The sequence below is a fragment of the Rissa tridactyla genome, chromosome 4, assembly GCF_028500815.1.
Source record: "Rissa tridactyla isolate bRisTri1 chromosome 4, bRisTri1.patW.cur.20221130, whole genome shotgun sequence".
Taxonomy (NCBI): Eukaryota; Metazoa; Chordata; class Aves; order Charadriiformes; family Laridae; genus Rissa; species Rissa tridactyla.
Window position 1 is genome coordinate 46242579 of NC_071469.1, and position 17618 is coordinate 46260196.

The 17618-nt window shown below is 38.4% G+C and overlaps 1 protein-coding gene across 16 annotated transcripts in view; it reads right to left on the reverse strand.

Annotated features, from left to right (window-relative positions):
* Positions 1-17618, reverse strand: part of PHF21A (PHD finger protein 21A) — a 141318-nt gene that overhangs the window by 15282 nt on the left and 108418 nt on the right. For 9 of the 16 annotated variants that reach the window (XM_054198100.1, XM_054198101.1, XM_054198105.1 and 6 more), the window contains 8 exons: positions 15133-15387; positions 13580-13666; positions 11094-11390; positions 9233-9331; positions 8078-8129; positions 7196-7275; positions 6684-6744; positions 4119-4282 (listed from right to left, as the gene is read on the reverse strand). In XM_054198100.1, the coding sequence (XP_054054075.1) occupies positions 4119-4282; positions 6684-6744; positions 7196-7275; positions 8078-8129; positions 9233-9331; positions 11094-11390; positions 13580-13666; positions 15133-15387 (1095 nt within the window). Of the gene's footprint in view, positions 1-4118; positions 4283-4348; positions 4372-6683; positions 6745-7195; positions 7276-8077; positions 8130-9232; positions 9332-11093; positions 11391-13579; positions 13667-15132; positions 15388-17618 lie in introns of all 16 variants that reach the window. The other 7 variants (XM_054198107.1, XM_054198109.1, XM_054198110.1 and 4 more) reach the window with 4 other exon arrangements.

The window sequence follows — 17618 nt, forward strand, 5'->3', positions numbered from 1 at the left end:
AAATTTAGACCCAGAACCTTCTAAACTCAACTGACCGCTGCAAAACCTGAAGTGACACAGCTGGTCAGTGTGCAGTTCGGCTGAACGCATTGAGATGACAACACAGATGCACAAAATCCACAGTCCTATTTTTGGTAATGCAAATTCAGGGCATCTCCTCAGAATTAATAATCAGCCTCACCAAAATCTCAGCCACTGTTTGATTCCAAAGAAATGTCCCAGGTTTTATGGGCAGTTAAGGAATACATGCATAAAGGGGGTCTGGATTTAATGTTGTGACGTGCACCCCGCTGATCTCAGCTTCTGGACCAGCTTCTGGACCTGAAGGCTACAGGCAGCCAAATTAGGCTAAAGCAGAGCTCACTGAGGCTGCTCTAACACATGCTACAGGCTGAAAACACTGAAGAATAATTTCAGAACAGAGACCATAAGAGGTGATTTAATGTCACTTTTTGCTCCACTTCCTCTGCACCAAGAGACCAGGAAAATAAATGAGAGCTTTTTGGACAGCTAACAGTTTTCTTTATTTTTATAAAGTATCTAGAGCAGCAGGGCCTAGCTTTAGGCAACAGAACTGAATAATACAGTATCAAATCGGAAGTATATGGAGTTTGTGTGTTTGCATGTGTAATATCTATACTTATATGTACATTTCACTGGAACAACACGGGAAACTAAATATGCTGCAACAGGAATTGTTCATGACCATAAAAATACAGACGATCGTAATGTATGATGTAAGTGAATGAAGTTATCAGAAGCAATAATAATTCTGGCATTTCTTAACCGTTACAGGCCTGCCCTTGCAATTTGAATGGTCACTAATGCTCCTCTCAATTGAAACGTTGTTTTCACTGAAGTTTACTAATATAAGGCATTTTTTCAAGACCACAGTCTTGAACCATCACTAGAATAGAGATTTTTGCACTATTCTTACTGCTGAGTAATTGACCATCAAAGGCAATTGCCATTTTCCAGATGAACATGCCACTACTGACTCAGGGAGAATCACACATAACCAAGCGGTTCACAGCCAATTGCTGAATAGAAAAAAGGAAAAAAAAAAAAAAAAAGACTTGTTTTACTCAATCCTGCCCAGTGCATTACTCCCTTCCTTTTCCCAGGTTTAATTCCTACTTTCTACCCCTCCATCCTTATCACCAATCCCATCTCAAGTTCCCACTTCATCTTCCCTTCAAACTTTTTGGACAGCTAACAGTTTATTTTTATAAAGTATCTAGAGCAGCAGGGCCTGGCTTTAGGCAACAGAACTGAGTAATACAGTATCAAATCAGAAGTATACGTCATTCAGAGAATGACAACTGGGGAGAAAAGCAAGAAGGCCATTCTGGGTCATGGTGCCTGGTGCCAAGTGCTCAGCCTGATTTGTAATTTTCACAGATTTGCTAAGGACAAAGATTACTCAAGTGTTAAATATCAAATTTCCATTCTAAAGCCTATAGGAATTAGACCTTCTCAGCAAATTAATACAAAAATACTTTAAAGATGGGCAAAACTGCAGTTTTCTTCTATATCTGTCTGAGGAACTGCTCAATTGTTTTAACTGAGACTTCTGAAATAGCCTTTTACTTAGGCACGCATTTGTCATGTTTTCATTTTTAAGTTCCCAAAAGCTGGAGGCTGTAACTACAGCCAACATTTTCTGTCCCATCTAGAATAAAGAGACCTTCCTATATTCATATCATCTGCTAACAGTGTACAACTGTTGTCATTGTCAAATGTATAAATGGGGGAAACCGAATCACAAAAAAGGGATGTGACTGCACAACTTCTACAGCAATTTTAGAAGAACAAATTAACAGAACACTACGTTCCAGCCCATGATGGCAATGGGAAACCACTCCTCTCTTTATGATTAGCAAGTAAGAATTACAACATGTTAATGACAGAAGAACAGATCTCACATTTACTTCCTTCCCAATATTTTGCTGTCTCTGAAGGTTCAAATTTTGTTTAATAATCTTTTAATTAAAAAAATATTTTTATGAGCACTTTGAAATATATTTTCTGCTTTTACATGTATTTCATTTTATACGGAATTCAATACCAAATATTTGTGAAAAGTCTACCTAATTAGCCGGACTGATAGCAAATATGCATTGAATGGGACTTTGGGATAAAATTCTTTCAAAAAATTAAACCCACAAAATGTTAGCGCTGTTGCATATGTATAAACTAAACAACTCATCTGGAAACACATTAAGGGAGATTTATATATGTTTCTAAAGGGGAAAAAGCACTACTGTGCTATATTAGAATATGCTCAGGTAAGAGAGAATGTTAATTATCTGCTGTGCAATCTTCCCTTGTCTCCTTTAAAATACTTGTATTTTCATTAATTTATGAATATTAAAGCAATCCAGAACTTAGGCCTAAATACTACCCAAATTCCGAAAACTCGGGGCATTCAGAACTAGATTTGAATGCTACAGAAATTCACAATTCTTGATTTAGCTTGCTGCCACCAGGTGCAAAAAAATAGGGGAACAACTCATTACGCTGTTTTGAGAGCTCCTACACAGTGGGAAAAGACTCGTCAGTATACACATACAAGTCAGATACGGAAAAGACCCCTGCCGCATTATCCAGACCTTCTCTTGGGGCCAATGTAATAAATGTGCTCTCCAAGACGTTTGCTAGCATTTTGTACTGCTTACTTTTAAAAGAAGTCCCCAGAGATGGAGCTGCCCCACCTTCCCCCTGAGGGTCTGTTCCACAGTCCCATCCATTTGACTGTTAGGAAAGGGTTTTTACAGTCAAGTGCTATTCTGCTCTCAAAAGTGACTGTGTGAAAGAGAACCTTTTAATTTCACATACATATTCCCTGGGTATCAGAATTGCATCTATTTATTTCAGTGACTCAGACACACTTGTACTATTTCTATTCCTGTTACCTCTGCAGAACAAATACAGTTCAGAGGCAAGACGCTGGCTTCTATTTCCTCTTGTATGTGGCCAGTAGAGTTGGTCTCTCAGTCTATGTTACTTATAGTGGTGCAACTGCATAGATGAAAATAAAGCGGCCCATCTCTTCCTTAAAGCCCATTTCAAATGGTCGGGCCTCAATGACATGTGATAATATGTTTTAAAAAAAAAGGGGGGGCGGGGGAAGAGACCACTCTGACTCAGACTGCAGAAGGAGTTTGCAGCACCGGTATGAAGAAATAAGCAAACACTGTTCTTTTTTAAACTGTGCCCAGTAAGTACTAGTCATTAAAACACAAGCACTTTACTGGAAGGATACTACAACTCCTGAGAATTTTTGTGCAATTAATTGTTTCACCCATACTGCACAGTCACAGTACACTTTAATAGTGTACTGTCCCTTCATTATGTCATTTTGGACCTACACAGCGACTCAGTCCAATTCTTAACACACTATTTATCTTCTAAAGTTTATGCGTTACCTTTAATTTTTTTCATAATGTTTTTGCAAGAAACAGAAGCAATTAAATAAATGGTTGGTTCTCCGCAACTTCAAATAGTTGTGCTTCGAGTAGCAAATCTTGTATTTGAATTAACTTAAAATAAGGACATCGGTTTTTCATAAATTATAACAAAATGACCAGATTTCACTCAAGACAAATTTCCTGATCTGACCACAGGGGTGATGTATTTAGCTACGTCAGTGCAACAGAACTGCCATAACCAGTGCTGTGAACGCTGGTCCTGGCTGTCCTAAGTGATCCAAGAGGTTTTCCTCCTCCTCTCATTACAGAAAAACACCAACTTTTTTGTTATTATAGTCTGTAAGTAATACTTTTTAATTCTCCCCTTCCCCCTCTTTCATGGACGACAGATTCAATTCAGTCAGACAAGATCTCAGACACTGCACAAAGGAAATGAGCTCATCTAGCATGCCTGGTGCCTCCCAATGTTTCAATCCACTGAAGGAGTTATAAATAAAATCTCCACAGGATAAGAACATAGGTGCAGGAGCAAAAAGGAAGGGTGTTGAAAGAATGCTGGACCGTTTCACTGCACTGAACCAGGACAAATGATGAGTGAGACTAAAGAAACAAAACCTGCAATGGTTTTCCTTGTGGCTGTTTCTGCGCATCTTTCTACAAGTAACCCCCTCCCCAAGAGTTACTTACGTCTGTGGAGCTGGGGCTAGGCAGGGACACAGGCTGAACAGCTGCGGGGAAAGTAAATGTGGTCTCTGTCTTTTCATTTTCGGGGGAGTCAGGATAACTGGATAGAGGGGATGTGGGGGTCAAAGCCCCGAACCCCAGCACCGTGTTGTATTTAGGTGGACGACCTACATATTAACAACAGGGAACAGAAAAAAAAAAAAAAAAAAAAAAGGAAAAATGATCTTACATACCTTTGGCCAGTGGTCCTCATTGGCTAGCGTGAAAAAGGAAATGATGTAGCACAGAGAGGAAGTTAATATAAAAGTTACAAGTGGAAGGACAGAAGCAAAGATTTAAACATTTTTTAGAAATCTTTAAGCAGAATTTTGCAAGGAAAGAACATTTAAAAGATGTATTTCAGAAGGAAATAGAAATAAGCTCTGCAGAGGGTCAAAGAATCACTCCCACAAAAGCAGCGTGGGGACGCTCGCCACTCCTTAGAAATGAGGCTATTCAGTTTTTAGGGGAAACATGTTGGCATCAAAGCTGGAGAGAAGCTACAATAACTACTGTTAAATCCTTCCTACTGTTATCCCACACCTTCCTATCTTTCTAGTGCCAGCATAAATCTACACAAAGGTTAAGTCCTTTATCAGAGGCCAACACTCACCAGCCCCCTCCTCTTCTTCCCCTTTTTTTAAACCCACTCACCCACAGATCAGCACTTTCTACCCTACTGGTACATTTTTTTAAATTGGGCTACCTCAAGAACATGTCTTTTTGTCTGACCCATAGCACCAGCACTACCAGTTGTAACCTACCACTGGTCTCCCACTGTAACTCTCCTCAAATTCCGTATTCTTTCTTAGACTTTCTTGGGCAAGTATGTTGGATTATGGACAACTCCCATACACTCCTTTGGACAAGGAGAAGTGCAAAATGTATTCGTAACAATTTCAATTAAATTATGTATGCAAAGCAAGACAGCAAAAAACCAGTACGTAAGCACCATTTCTGCCCCCCTTCTCCACAGTAATTTATGGATATGTAAACATAAAGGAGTTAGGATCTAGGAATAATTCCCCAGATCTTATGTTTACAGATTGTCAGTCTATACCTATTAACATGCTAAACCTTGCATTTAAGGTCTGGATATGTTCCAGAATTAAGTATGTCCTTGGAAACAGATTTCTGATGGTGATGTCCACGGCTGAAATTTCTGACATGCTCAGCACCATCTAGAATTAAACTAAAGCTCTCAAGGGCACATGCTTGCATAAGCTTTTCACCTGATATACTGCTATACTAAATCACAAAACAAATGTATACATCCAAATCTTTTGTCAATTGAAAATGTGTGCTACTAATTTGGTGCTGATGCAAGGTACAGGCCCACAACGGGTGTGAGAAAAAAAAGAAAGAATAATAGCAGTCAGCGTGCAAAAAACAGGCTAAGAAAGTATCAAGTACAAAAGCATGCAATTGTTTTCATTGATACAGTACTTGTTCAAAACGAGTTATAAAATAGAATTAAGAAATCATTACTAGAAGAAGGAACATTTACTTATCCACAGAGTAAATGCAAGACTCTCTCTCTATAAAATCTACGTAATATAATTTTAAAAAATACGTTTAATGTTGGCAGTAGAGACTGATGTTTTTATTTAGAAACAGCATAGCTGCAGAAGTGTCAGCTTTGCCACATTGCCTGCTGGACTGAAGAGGTATATCAAGGAGAGCACATATCAAATGAATATTTGACCTTGCAGACAAAAACCAAAGATAACGGAACTGGTCAGTGATAGGTAGGACTGTGGTTTTTTTAATGTGATTGATTACTTTTTTTTTTAGACAGCAAACTCAGGCGTAGAGAAGGTGTTATGAGTCTTTGAGGACTGTAGAAAATCATAAAAAATCAGGGAGATTGTCATATATGTGTGGTTGATACCAAGCACAAAAAATGATACCACGTTCTCTCCTATGCTGTTCTGACTCATCTGTTTTGCCATAATCTAAGTCTTAAAATTTCACCTATTCTACAGAAGGATTTCTACTGAATAATACCACATACCTATATGAAAGATCATGTCTCCTTTGAGGACAAGTCGCACTCTGGTTGCAGAAAAGTGCTCAGTACGAGCACTATAGTCTTTCTTGCTCAAGATGAATTCTTTTGAAGGACCCATCTCTACTCCCAGGGGGGAACAAGGCTTTTGTCACACTAAGTTGCCTCTCGTATTCAGGGCACAGACACTTTTTCCATAACCACCTTCCTCTTGACAGTAACAATACAATTTAGTTATGAACAAGAGGATCTTGACAGCAGCTTTATACCACTAAATGACGTTCAAATATCTCACCTTTCACTTTGCTCTACCTACTGTATTCTATTTATTTTTTTTTTTTGGAGAGTGAAACTGAAATGAAACATTGAGCTGCCTAATAAAACCTACTATGCTAATCCCTAGAAGTCATGAAGTACTGTAGAGTCCTTCTTTGTTTTGCTCCTCAAATCAACAAGCGGACTGCAAAGGCAAGATGCAGGAAGAGGCGTACAGCAGGGAGACAGGTCTAAGTATACCTCACCTCTTTTACGTGTCCCGGGATGCATTGTGCTGTTCAGGTACGTGACTGCATTCTTTTTGCGCTGCAGGAAAGAATATAACAATTTTTGTTGGCTAACATTTTTGGCAACAACTATATGCAACAGCTGAGGAACACTGCAGTAGTACTAAGTGAGATTACTGGCTGTTCTGTTTCCTAAAGCACTGTTTCAGAAAGGTTAGCTTTTTTACACTAATTCTGACATTTGGACCGCTTCAGGCTGATACACAAGCTGAACTCATGGTAAGACTAACACCTACTGCCATTTAACACCAGCTTTACATAGCAGAAGGCAGAAAAAGTATTAGAAGAACATCCCAATGTATTTCTTATTTAAAAATCTGAGGGTCATATCACTGCAATGGCCTTTAGAATTAAAAATGATCGCTTGCCTGTCTAGTTAGAACTGAGACAGCTTAGGAGGTATTAACATGTCAGAAAGACACAGAAGTTCATAATGAAAATACCAGCTTCCCCCAGCAAAAAATTAATACCTCAGGCTCAAAAACGGCTCCACTGTACACTGGATTTGCTGTTGTTCTTCTTTTCCTCTCTTGTCGCTTACTTTGGATTTCTTGTAAAACAAAGCATTCAGGTTAGAAAACAACAGGTCTCAGAAATTATATAAAGTCCTCAGAATTCGATTTGCATGTGATGAGAGCTGTGAAGATTTCTACAGAACACCAATCATGCTGAATATAGGCAACTTTGTAATACTTCTGATTTCTGAAGGCTTGAAAACTAAGAGCTGACAAGGAATACAAACACGGTGCTCAACTAACTACTGAAATCACTGCCATCTTCTCGCCAAGTACTCCACGACTAAGACATTTTAAACTCATGGTCAGCATAATTGGGATGTAAAATGAAAAACCTCTAGTAACCTTGCTGATACTTAAATACACTACAGAAATATGCAAGCTATTGAAATGTTAGGCTATATTTCACTGTATAGGATTAACGAGTTTATATTATAAAACCAATTATAATCTATTAACTCATTCACTACAGATTACGGTTCCATGAAACTATGAAATAAATGAAAAATCAGGATGTGGGTTACAGTAAAATTATCCATGGTGTAGCTTTGCAGATACAGGGGATGTTCAGAAAGCAATGGGATTGTCACACATTTCCTTCCTAGCATCAAAGCATACACTTTCTTCCCACCCACTCATCCCAGCTGCGTAAGGTGAGATCTTTGTTTCAATGTAGTAAGAGGAACAAAAAGCATGCACAACAAACTAGTTCAAGAGTACAGATACCCCAAATGCAATTTTGTGCATTTAATAAAGAAATATTTTGGACCTATACTTCCGATTCAGTATGGGCATGAAACAGGGAGCTCAAGAACCAACTTAAGACATTTTTACTACCTTCCAGATGGTCATGAGTAACTAGTCCCAGAGACACCATGAAGGCAAGTTTCTGTGAGGGGGGAGAAAAAAAGATCATGGTAAGTCCAACCGTCAGGATGAGCTATGTCACTTAGGCCCTTTACAGTCAATTGATAGGTAACGAAGCAACAAAAATGTTATTAGTAATACTTTGCATCTATAAATCACTTTTCATTCATATATGTCAAAGTGCTTTACAGAGGACAGACAACAGTCCAATTTTCTAGATGGGAACCTAGGCTGAGATACAGGGAAATGCCAATTGCTCATGATCACAGAGTTGGCAGGGCTGGGAAAAAGAATGCAGTTTCTTTAATTCCAGTCCAGCACTGAACCGACTACGTGATTGGCTCTTAGTAAACACCAAGACAGTTCAATTGCCAGCGAGCATTGCTAGTTGAAGAGCATTCTCCATATATTGCGAACTACAAAGAGCAACTCTGGTTTACATTTGCCGTTTGATCAGGGCTACGGCTTTCTTAAAGGATTCTAATTTTAACACAGGAAGTGCACAGACATGCAAAAATCAGAATTTGTACTGACAACAGTTAATGCTCACACAGTAGACTGTCTGAATCCATCTACAAAAACAAATGTAGTAGAACATTTAGCTGTAATCAGTTTCTGCATGGCAGAAAGGCTTTAAGAAATAGCCATTCTGGCCACTTTCTCCTCTCCCCCCAAACCAACTGGACCTAAACTGGAGTAAAACCTGTGCAGAACATGAACGTGACTCTTTCCATCCTGCTCACCAGAGCTGAACTATTTTATAAAGCAAAATAAAGACATTTCTCCAGCATTAACAGTAACTCCAGAAGTCTAAAACCTCAAAGGAATGGAAATCAACACTGTAATCTAAGCCTCCTGGTTGACGGAAGTATCAGAGGGAAATTACGATCTTCTAACTTACAAAAGACTCAGAAGCCAAATGCATTCCAGGACTGAAAAATGCAATGCATTATATTTATTTTAGATTTCTTATTCTGCAGCCTTATCAACTACTGCTGTCCAACAGGAATGTATGGAATGTTAAAGTTAAGGAGTCTTGAGGGAATAGAGGGGGGAAAATGTTTTCTGAAGGACAGAGTGTTTCCTTTTTTTTCTTAACAGAAAGGTCTGGGTGTGTTCTGATACCTGTGGATTTTCTTCTCGTTTTGGCTTCGGTGCAGCAGGTGGAGTAACTGTACGACTTTCTGTTTGCTTCTCTTCTGCTTCCACATGTGGTTTAATAGTCTGAAAAGAAACAGTGTTTCTCTCATTCAGTGATAAGAATGACTTTTTTTTACTTTGACTAATAAAGCAAAACAAATACTTTTGCAGATACAGGAGAAAAAGTTTAAGGCTGGCAGTATACTAACAAAGAATTGAGGAATCTGACGTGAGATGAATGTTAAATAGTTTTCCTTTAACAGAAGATGAAACCGCCTTACCACCATTCCATTAACCCATTCAGCAATCCAAACAATAAAAGCCATCTTAAGAGTTAACTCCATTACAGAAAACATTATGGGAAAACTAACAGACACTTTAAGAAAAAGCGTCCCATGGAAGACTTCCACGTAGAAACTATTGTGTGTGGCACGTGCATTTTGTACTTCTCACTCCTCGGTCTTCATATTTCATAGAATTATGAATGGCTCAAAAAACCTCTCCCTGACTCCTACAATCTCAGATGTTTCTGAAGCTTTTTTCTTTTCTGAAGTTATAATCTGCGATAGCATCACAAACCCTACATGACAAACCTCAGCCCATGGCATAGCTGCTGAGGCTACAAACTAAGTGAGGTAAGCTACAGAGAGACAAACTTTTCCCTTTTATGATACGGAGAAAATATACAGTGTATTATTTATTAAACCACCACCATTCTTCTACATGTTTTTCAACAGTTGAATTGCCAGTAATTACTCAAAGAGCAAACGAATATTGCTGACATCAAAAGGAATAGGCATCAAAAGTATAGTATTGTAGAAGTACAACTTCAGATCATATGAAAAGGGCACGCATTGCTGAACAACTTGCGGAACAGCCTTGAGGTACACAAGAACCTGCTCAATGAGAATTCATAAGCAGAACTGAGCATGAGCGTATCTTTCCTACACATGATTCTCACTGTCTCCATAGGTGACTTCAAAAGCAGAAGGTAATTTCAAGACGCATTAGACTATGAAAGAGTTATAAATTAAATATATACTACTATTACTTACATAAATTGCAGAAATACTATTTGTTATAGATAAAGTATTATATGTTATACAATATTATATTAACATATACTATACAAAAAAGTTAAAAGTGAAACAGAAGATTGCTTTGCTTGAACTGAATGGCAAGGACTCTCGGTTACAATCCATACTGACTAAAGTCATGTTTTATTTTACAGCAGTCTTTTCTGGAGAGAGACTTTAAAACTAAAAATGTCGAATTCTCTGTTTCTGAGGGTCTCCTTTCCACTCAATCAATCCAATTTAGTCACGGGGAACTATAAGTCTTCAGAAACTGAGTGAGACTATTTTGCCTCCAATCACAAGACTGCAACATCAAGGAAGAAACGAATACATTTATCATATCAAATACCCCTCTGATTTTGCGTAATTTTTGCCTTTCACTTAGCCACCCTTTGAAAAACAGAAACACAGAAAATATTTTCCCAGTGTTTCTTAAAGGCTTGATATGAACATGGACTTCAGTTTGTACTTGGTCTCCAAGATTAGTACAGCCCTGCAATGTAGCTGCTTATAAACTACGGACGTTAAGCCAGTAGGGGGAGCATAAAAACACTGAGGCATGAGAAAAAAGATTCCAATGGGCCATATTAAAGAAAATGGTAACTTCTGCCCCAAGAGTTGCAAGTCACTCCATAATTTGTACTGTTGTTGGAACATGAGTATCTCCAGTGCCCACTGAAAATTTCTCCATGGTTGTCATCTTCTCCAAACTGGCACAGTAAGGCAATAAACCCAGTATGCTGCATTAGTAGACACTTTCTTATTTGTACCTGTTTTTCAATGTTTGGTTTGCTGATCTGCACAGTCTGAGGTCCAGCGAGCCTGGTACCCGGTGCTGCTATCACAATGCTGGTGAGCTGTGCCATAGGGAAAGTTTTGGCTATGGTTGCTGTCTGCCCGTTAACTACACGAACAGGGTGTATGGAGTTCTGAGAGTTGGGTAAAGAGGTGGGTGTGAACTTTGTTGTCAACATCACAGGCCTCTGAATAAGCTGAGGAGCTGCAAGCATTGGAGGAGGTGCTGGGGCAATAGGAATGTTATTTTGGGCAACTGGTTTAGGTCGAACCTACAAAAAAAGAAAACAAACAGAAAAAAGAAAAAAAAAGAGAGATATATCAGTATATATCAGGTATATCAGTATTTGAGATAAACTTTTTTACTAAGTCTTTCAATTCAGCCTGTTTAATCTGCAGAAGATTGCTTGATTTTTTACAGAACGTAATTTTTAGCATAGTGTCCTACGTATGCTATGAGAAGAAAAAGCCACGTTTTCAAACCTACTTGCATAAAATCCATCCATAACTTTTGCATATGTAGTCACTGCCCCTGAAATGGTATTTAGATGCACAGACACTTATACTGCATGTTTATTGCCAAGTGCCTTATCTGTATCTAAATCAACGCATTGGTTTTGCAAGCCAAAAATTCAGCACAGCTGAGGCTCTCATGTTAAAAGTGTGTCTCAGGGCTTTATTCTGAGCCTCCAAGAAATCATGAACAGTTGATTGTGCCCTGAAAGAAATAATTAAAATTTTCAGCAAATCCCTGTTGCCTTTGTCAACTCTATATATTATTTAGACACCTGCACAACCAATCTTGCTAAGCAAAAAAATTGTCAAGATTATACATTAACCCCTCATTGAAAGCACTAAAGGCTACAGATAAATGCAGTCATCGTTTATTTTCTTTCACAAGAAAGAGCCACAAGAATCTTCCAATCCTCCACCACCAATACTTGCTTATTTCTTGCCCATTGTTAAGTTTGTACTTATCACACCATTACAGAGTACAGAAGTGGAATACATTACTCTGAAAATACAGTCTTTTTCCTTATTTAATGTCTATTGTCCTATCCCCCTATAATACTCCATAATGCATTTTATCATGGAAAACTAGGTCACGCTCCAACAGATCTCACCATCCCCAAATCTTAATCAGATACCAGCCTGTACTTTCCTTTTTTCTTTTGTAAAAGATTTAGACTTTTATTCACAGCGCTACGTATTTCTTACAAATTAAATAGCTACTCCAAGATGTTTTTTTAAACGAAGCAGCAATCTGTGTCTTTCCCAAACCATGAAAAAAAAAGTAAAACACAAGTTTTACTGCTCAGCTGCAAACAGAGGTCACTCTCTGTTGCAATAACCAAATACTTGGGAACAACCTAGAGACACCTCATTTTTCCTTTTTTGCTCCTGAACAGTAAACAACATTTAGAGCAATTTAAGGCCCTGGGTGATGTCTTGATTTTGCTGACACCTGTTCTGTGGGTTCATTTCATTTGATGCAAATGGGATCATAGATGATCATCATATGCGGATTTCATAATCACAGACTCATGCAGGTTGGGAGGCAGCTTAGGAGTCTCTAATTTGACATCCTGCTCAGAGCAAAGCCAACACTAAATGCAGACCAGGTTACTCAGGGCTTTTGTCCAGATAGGTCTTGTAAAACTCCAAGGATTGAGCTTCCACAACATCTCTGGGAAGTCTCTTCCTCTCCTAATTCTCAAAGAGTGAATTGTTTCCTTATACACAGTCAAAACCTTCCCTGTTCCAATTTATGATCATTGTCTATAATTCTCTTGCCAAATGCCTGTGTCCATCTTCTTGTTAATTTCCTTGTTGATATTGGAAATAAGGCTGCTGTTACGGTGCCCCCAAAACCCCTTCTTCAAACTGAAGAAGCCCACATCCCTCAGTCTCCCCTTTCAGGTCATATATTCCTGCCCCCCAGCTATCTCAGTGGCCTTCCTCCCCTGGATTCATTCAAATTTATCATCTTCTTTCTGGCACCAGGGCGTCCAAAACTGCACACTGTATATCAGATCCAGTTTTATGATTGCTGAGGAAAGGTGGATAATCTCTTCCCTTAATCTACTGGCTGCGGTCCTGTTGGTACAGCCACACATGCTGCTAAGCCTCTTTGCTGCCAGGGCACACCGCTAGTTTGGCTACTGTCAACCAAGACCTTTTAAGCAGTGCTGCTCCCAACCAGCCAGTCTCTAGTTGGTACCTATGCAAGACTTTGCCTTTTTCCATGCTGCAGCTCAAAAGATACCTGCTGGCCCATTCCTCTACCCTGCAAAGAGCCCTCTGAATGTTAGCATTGCCCTCAAGAGTATTGATGCATTTGGCATTGTGTCCTCCACCAGGTCACCAATAAACACTGACAAAAATGATGTTCATAGAAAGTATCTCCTATCTATGCTATAATTCAGTTCCTTCTTCTATTGCTTGTTCTCTGTACGCTCACCTGTGGAAGAAAATTTGGACGAGGAGTAAGTCTGGGAGGAGGGATGAACTGCGGCACTTTTATGGGCTGAGGCGTAGCCTGAACCTGCTATGAGAACATAAGAGAGTTCAGTAGGAGGAAAATAGTTCACCAAATTGTTCACCAAAATCAACATCCTGAATATAATTTTTCACAGTAACAGGTTCCTCATTAGAAATGTATTAAAGACAGAGCTAATCTTACTTTCCAGTTACTACACACCTTGCTTCATAAATTGAAGGTATCTTTCCTTTTAGTGCAACTGTACTAACTACTGTGCTCTGCAATCTAAAACCATTTCATCTGAAGACAATGAAAACCCCTATTTATTTTAATAGTTAAAAATCAGTCGGCTGGAGCTGCCACATGATTAACCTCTGAATAGCACTACTAGCTGCCCTAAGTTGAGTACTCTCTGAAATTAATGTCCATGTTAGTTTCCACCCTTCTGTACTTCTGCCCACCCACATAAGATTGCAATTTACTTCAAAAAGGTCTTGTACTGATTAATTAATGCTTGGGAAAATATTTTGAGATTTTTGATCCAATTTGCTACACAAACATAAAACATGGACTATTATTAAAACTGAATCACCTCTCCAAACCTAAGTAAGTTATTCAGCAAAGAAATGAAGCACAGACAAAAAGGACAGGTGACAGTAGTGGAAGGGATGACATGGGAAAAGAGAAGGGTAGAAAAAACTCCACTCAAATAGTCTTCTCTATTCTGATTGCAAACATATGCCTCATTTGGAAGCAAAATTAATTCCATTTGCATTATTAAACTGTATTTTTAAATAAAGATAAATCGTACTTATGTTTAGTGAAACCTTAGCCTTTACTCCAGAAGTAAAATTTCCCTGTCACGATGCTATACAATGCTTCGTTTCCCAACCAAGAAGCCTTTATAACCCAGTTCTAAAACACCGCTCCTTTTATTTCTAGGTGGCTAAATATTCTGGTAAAGACCGTGTGATGTAATCAAAGCACTTCCCAAAATATATGCTTAAAGAAACAGGATCTGTATACATGTATGAAAAAATGGTGAGTGAAGACAAAGTTGTGGGCAGAGTTAAGTGATGTGTCGAACACCAGAGACCAGGGAACGAGAGAGATTGACTCAAAAAAACCCAAACCAATCAAATGAAGAAAGTCTGACATCTCCTTTATCAAAGAAAAGAGCAGGAATTCTGCAGAACACAGCCACATAGATTAGGTAGGGGTGAAACAATCATTACTTCCCCGTGACTAACAATTACTAACAGGGGAAACTTTACACAGAGGTGACGATAGTACTGATTTAGTTCTATAAAGCAAAACAGTAATAACAACCCATGTAGATAGTAAATGCTTTTCTCTTAGACTATTATTTTAACAATGTCAACTACTGAAGACTCACGACATGTGCCTACTATTCTCCTTTCTGTGCAAAAACCTGGCTGCTTGTTTTTCGGTTGTTTTTTTTTTTTTCCCCAATAGCCCTCTTGTAAACTAAACCCACACATATCTGCAGGGCAAACATGTGAAACGCTTACCAAAGTTACTGTGTTTTTTGCCACTATTTGGACTGCCTCAGCTCCTGGCCCAGTGACCTTATTTGTTGTCTGGAGGTTGACTGGTGCATTCTGCGCATCAGTGCTGAGGACTGCTTTCTGATTGTTGTTGATAGCAGTAACCATGGCAATGGTAGGTCTCTGACCCACAACAGAGGCAGGCATGGTCGCAGTTGCTGCTTTCAAGACGAGAGGTAGTGTCTTAGTGGTGATCATAGAAGCTGTAGTTACAGTTTTCTAAGGGAAACAGAAAATACACTGTAAGAGACAGAGACACTTTGCATCAGACAGGACGTGGGTTGGTTAGTCGGAAACAATAGACAGTGAGAGAAAGAAAAGGCAGCGCTGAGTCTATCTACCTACTGTTCAGCCAGCACATTCTCTTACACCTCTGAAAACTGGATAGCTAGAAAGGATTCTCATTTTTGAGGCACCTGTTAGTGCCTCAAAATCATCTGCACCATTTTTAATCTGCACCATATTTTGATCACCTGCACCTTTATAGATCGATTCAAAACAAATTCCCAAGGAAACGACAATCAATTCTTAGTAGTGGCATATGCATTTTTGGATCTTTTAGTTTCATATTCCTTTCAAACATGTACTTTCAAAATCAAACCTGTAAGGTGGAGGTTTATGAGACAAACTAGCAAATTAGCTTCTCACCAATTAAAACTCAAATTTTCAAATGGAAACTTTATTCACAGAGACCCTCACAATCAGAGAAGAGGGAAAAAACATTCAGAAATTGGTTTCTTTAAGAATAAAAACATATTTTGATTTTGGGTATCCCAAGTTTCAGTTTTATCCCTACATACAGTTATTTAGCCCTAAACTTTTTTTCCTAAGAATATCAGTAGGGCTATCTTGAAGTTGTAAGAGCTGGCTGTTAGTCTGTGCAGCTACAGGCAATTAAGTTTAACTTCTGTGGAATGGGCTGATCTTTTAACGTATATGTGGCACTATGATTGCTGTTGGCCTGTTTTTTAAAGAAAAATCCCTTTTGAATCATTTAATGCCAACATTTATCCAAAATGCCTGAACACACTGCCCACAAATTCCAGAGTTAAAACAACTATAATTTCATAGTTTTGTTTTAAAATATACTGTCTCCTAAGATGTTAAGGGAAACGGACAATTACAAATCTCATCCAAAAAGCAACAAGGCAAGAGAATCTCCATATAAAACCAGAACACAATGTGCACAGAAAACTCATGACAAGTGACACTCAACAGAATGGAAAGTGAGCTTATTTCTTTTCCCTTTGGTGTAAAAAATCGATTGTACCAATGGCACTGCATCTTCAAAACAGTTACTGGCATGATCAAATGCTCTCAGTATGAAATAACCACCATTCCCTCCTGATGTCAGCGCTAGGCTCTACAACAGGAAAAAACGGAGAACCAGGGATCAGGCAGCCTTTTTGCTGAACGTGCCTGATTAAGACTGCTTGATTTTAATCACACAAGACCTTTCTCTTCTTTCTAATAAAATAATATAAATATATTTCCAGTTGGATTCTTCAGTATTTTCACCAGTATTATTTCCTTAAACAAAAATGCAGTTTACCTTCACACTTCTAATTTCGTAATGCTTAAACTGTATCCCCTACGTATTAATTATACACAAGTGTGAAAAAATTCCAACACTGTATAATGCCAAATCAGAGGGTAATTCATGCTTCAATTTTATACATTTATACAAAATCCAGACATAATTAACTTTTCCTTGGAGCAACATGAACAGTTCCCTTAATTTTTTTATCTGAGATTCAAGAGCTTGTTATCAACCCCTGTTGCACCTTCTCCAAAGCAAGAGGCCCCATTCCCCTAATGCAGTAACATTATTCAGGCTTTTCCAATGAGATGGAACATGGTATCATTTTCACGAGCATTACATTCATCCATAAACATTTTAAAGAAAAGTGTAATCAATCATGTAATATGAGACTGTGACTCTTCGAAGGGGTTCTAGTAAGTCTGTACGTACTAGAAGTACAGTTTCAGTCAGCAGATCACAGAGCTGAAATATCCTTGTTACTTTGCTGAGCATTAATTACCTTGGTTTTTCTAAAAAGTCTGTAACGCATGAATTCATACTGAAGTGACATTCATGGTAAGTCTGCATTATTTCACACAATAACGTTGCAATAATATGACCTTTCAGCAGGCTTGCTGCTTTATGAAAAATGAAAAAGCCCTTCTTACTGGACTATATTAAGTATATTAAAATATCACTATTAAGGCAGCATACATACCTTCATTCCTAAACTGACTTACTCTGAAAATTACCATTGAAAGCATTCTCTTTAATGACACAGCCTTTAAAGATGTATTATTTACAAAAGCAGGCACCAAAAAACTCTCTAGAGAGACAAAATATTTGACTTATCTTTACTGAAAGAGATTGAGGGACAACAGGACACAGGCACAACCTTAGATGCAAAATGTGTACAGAAGCAAGTGAG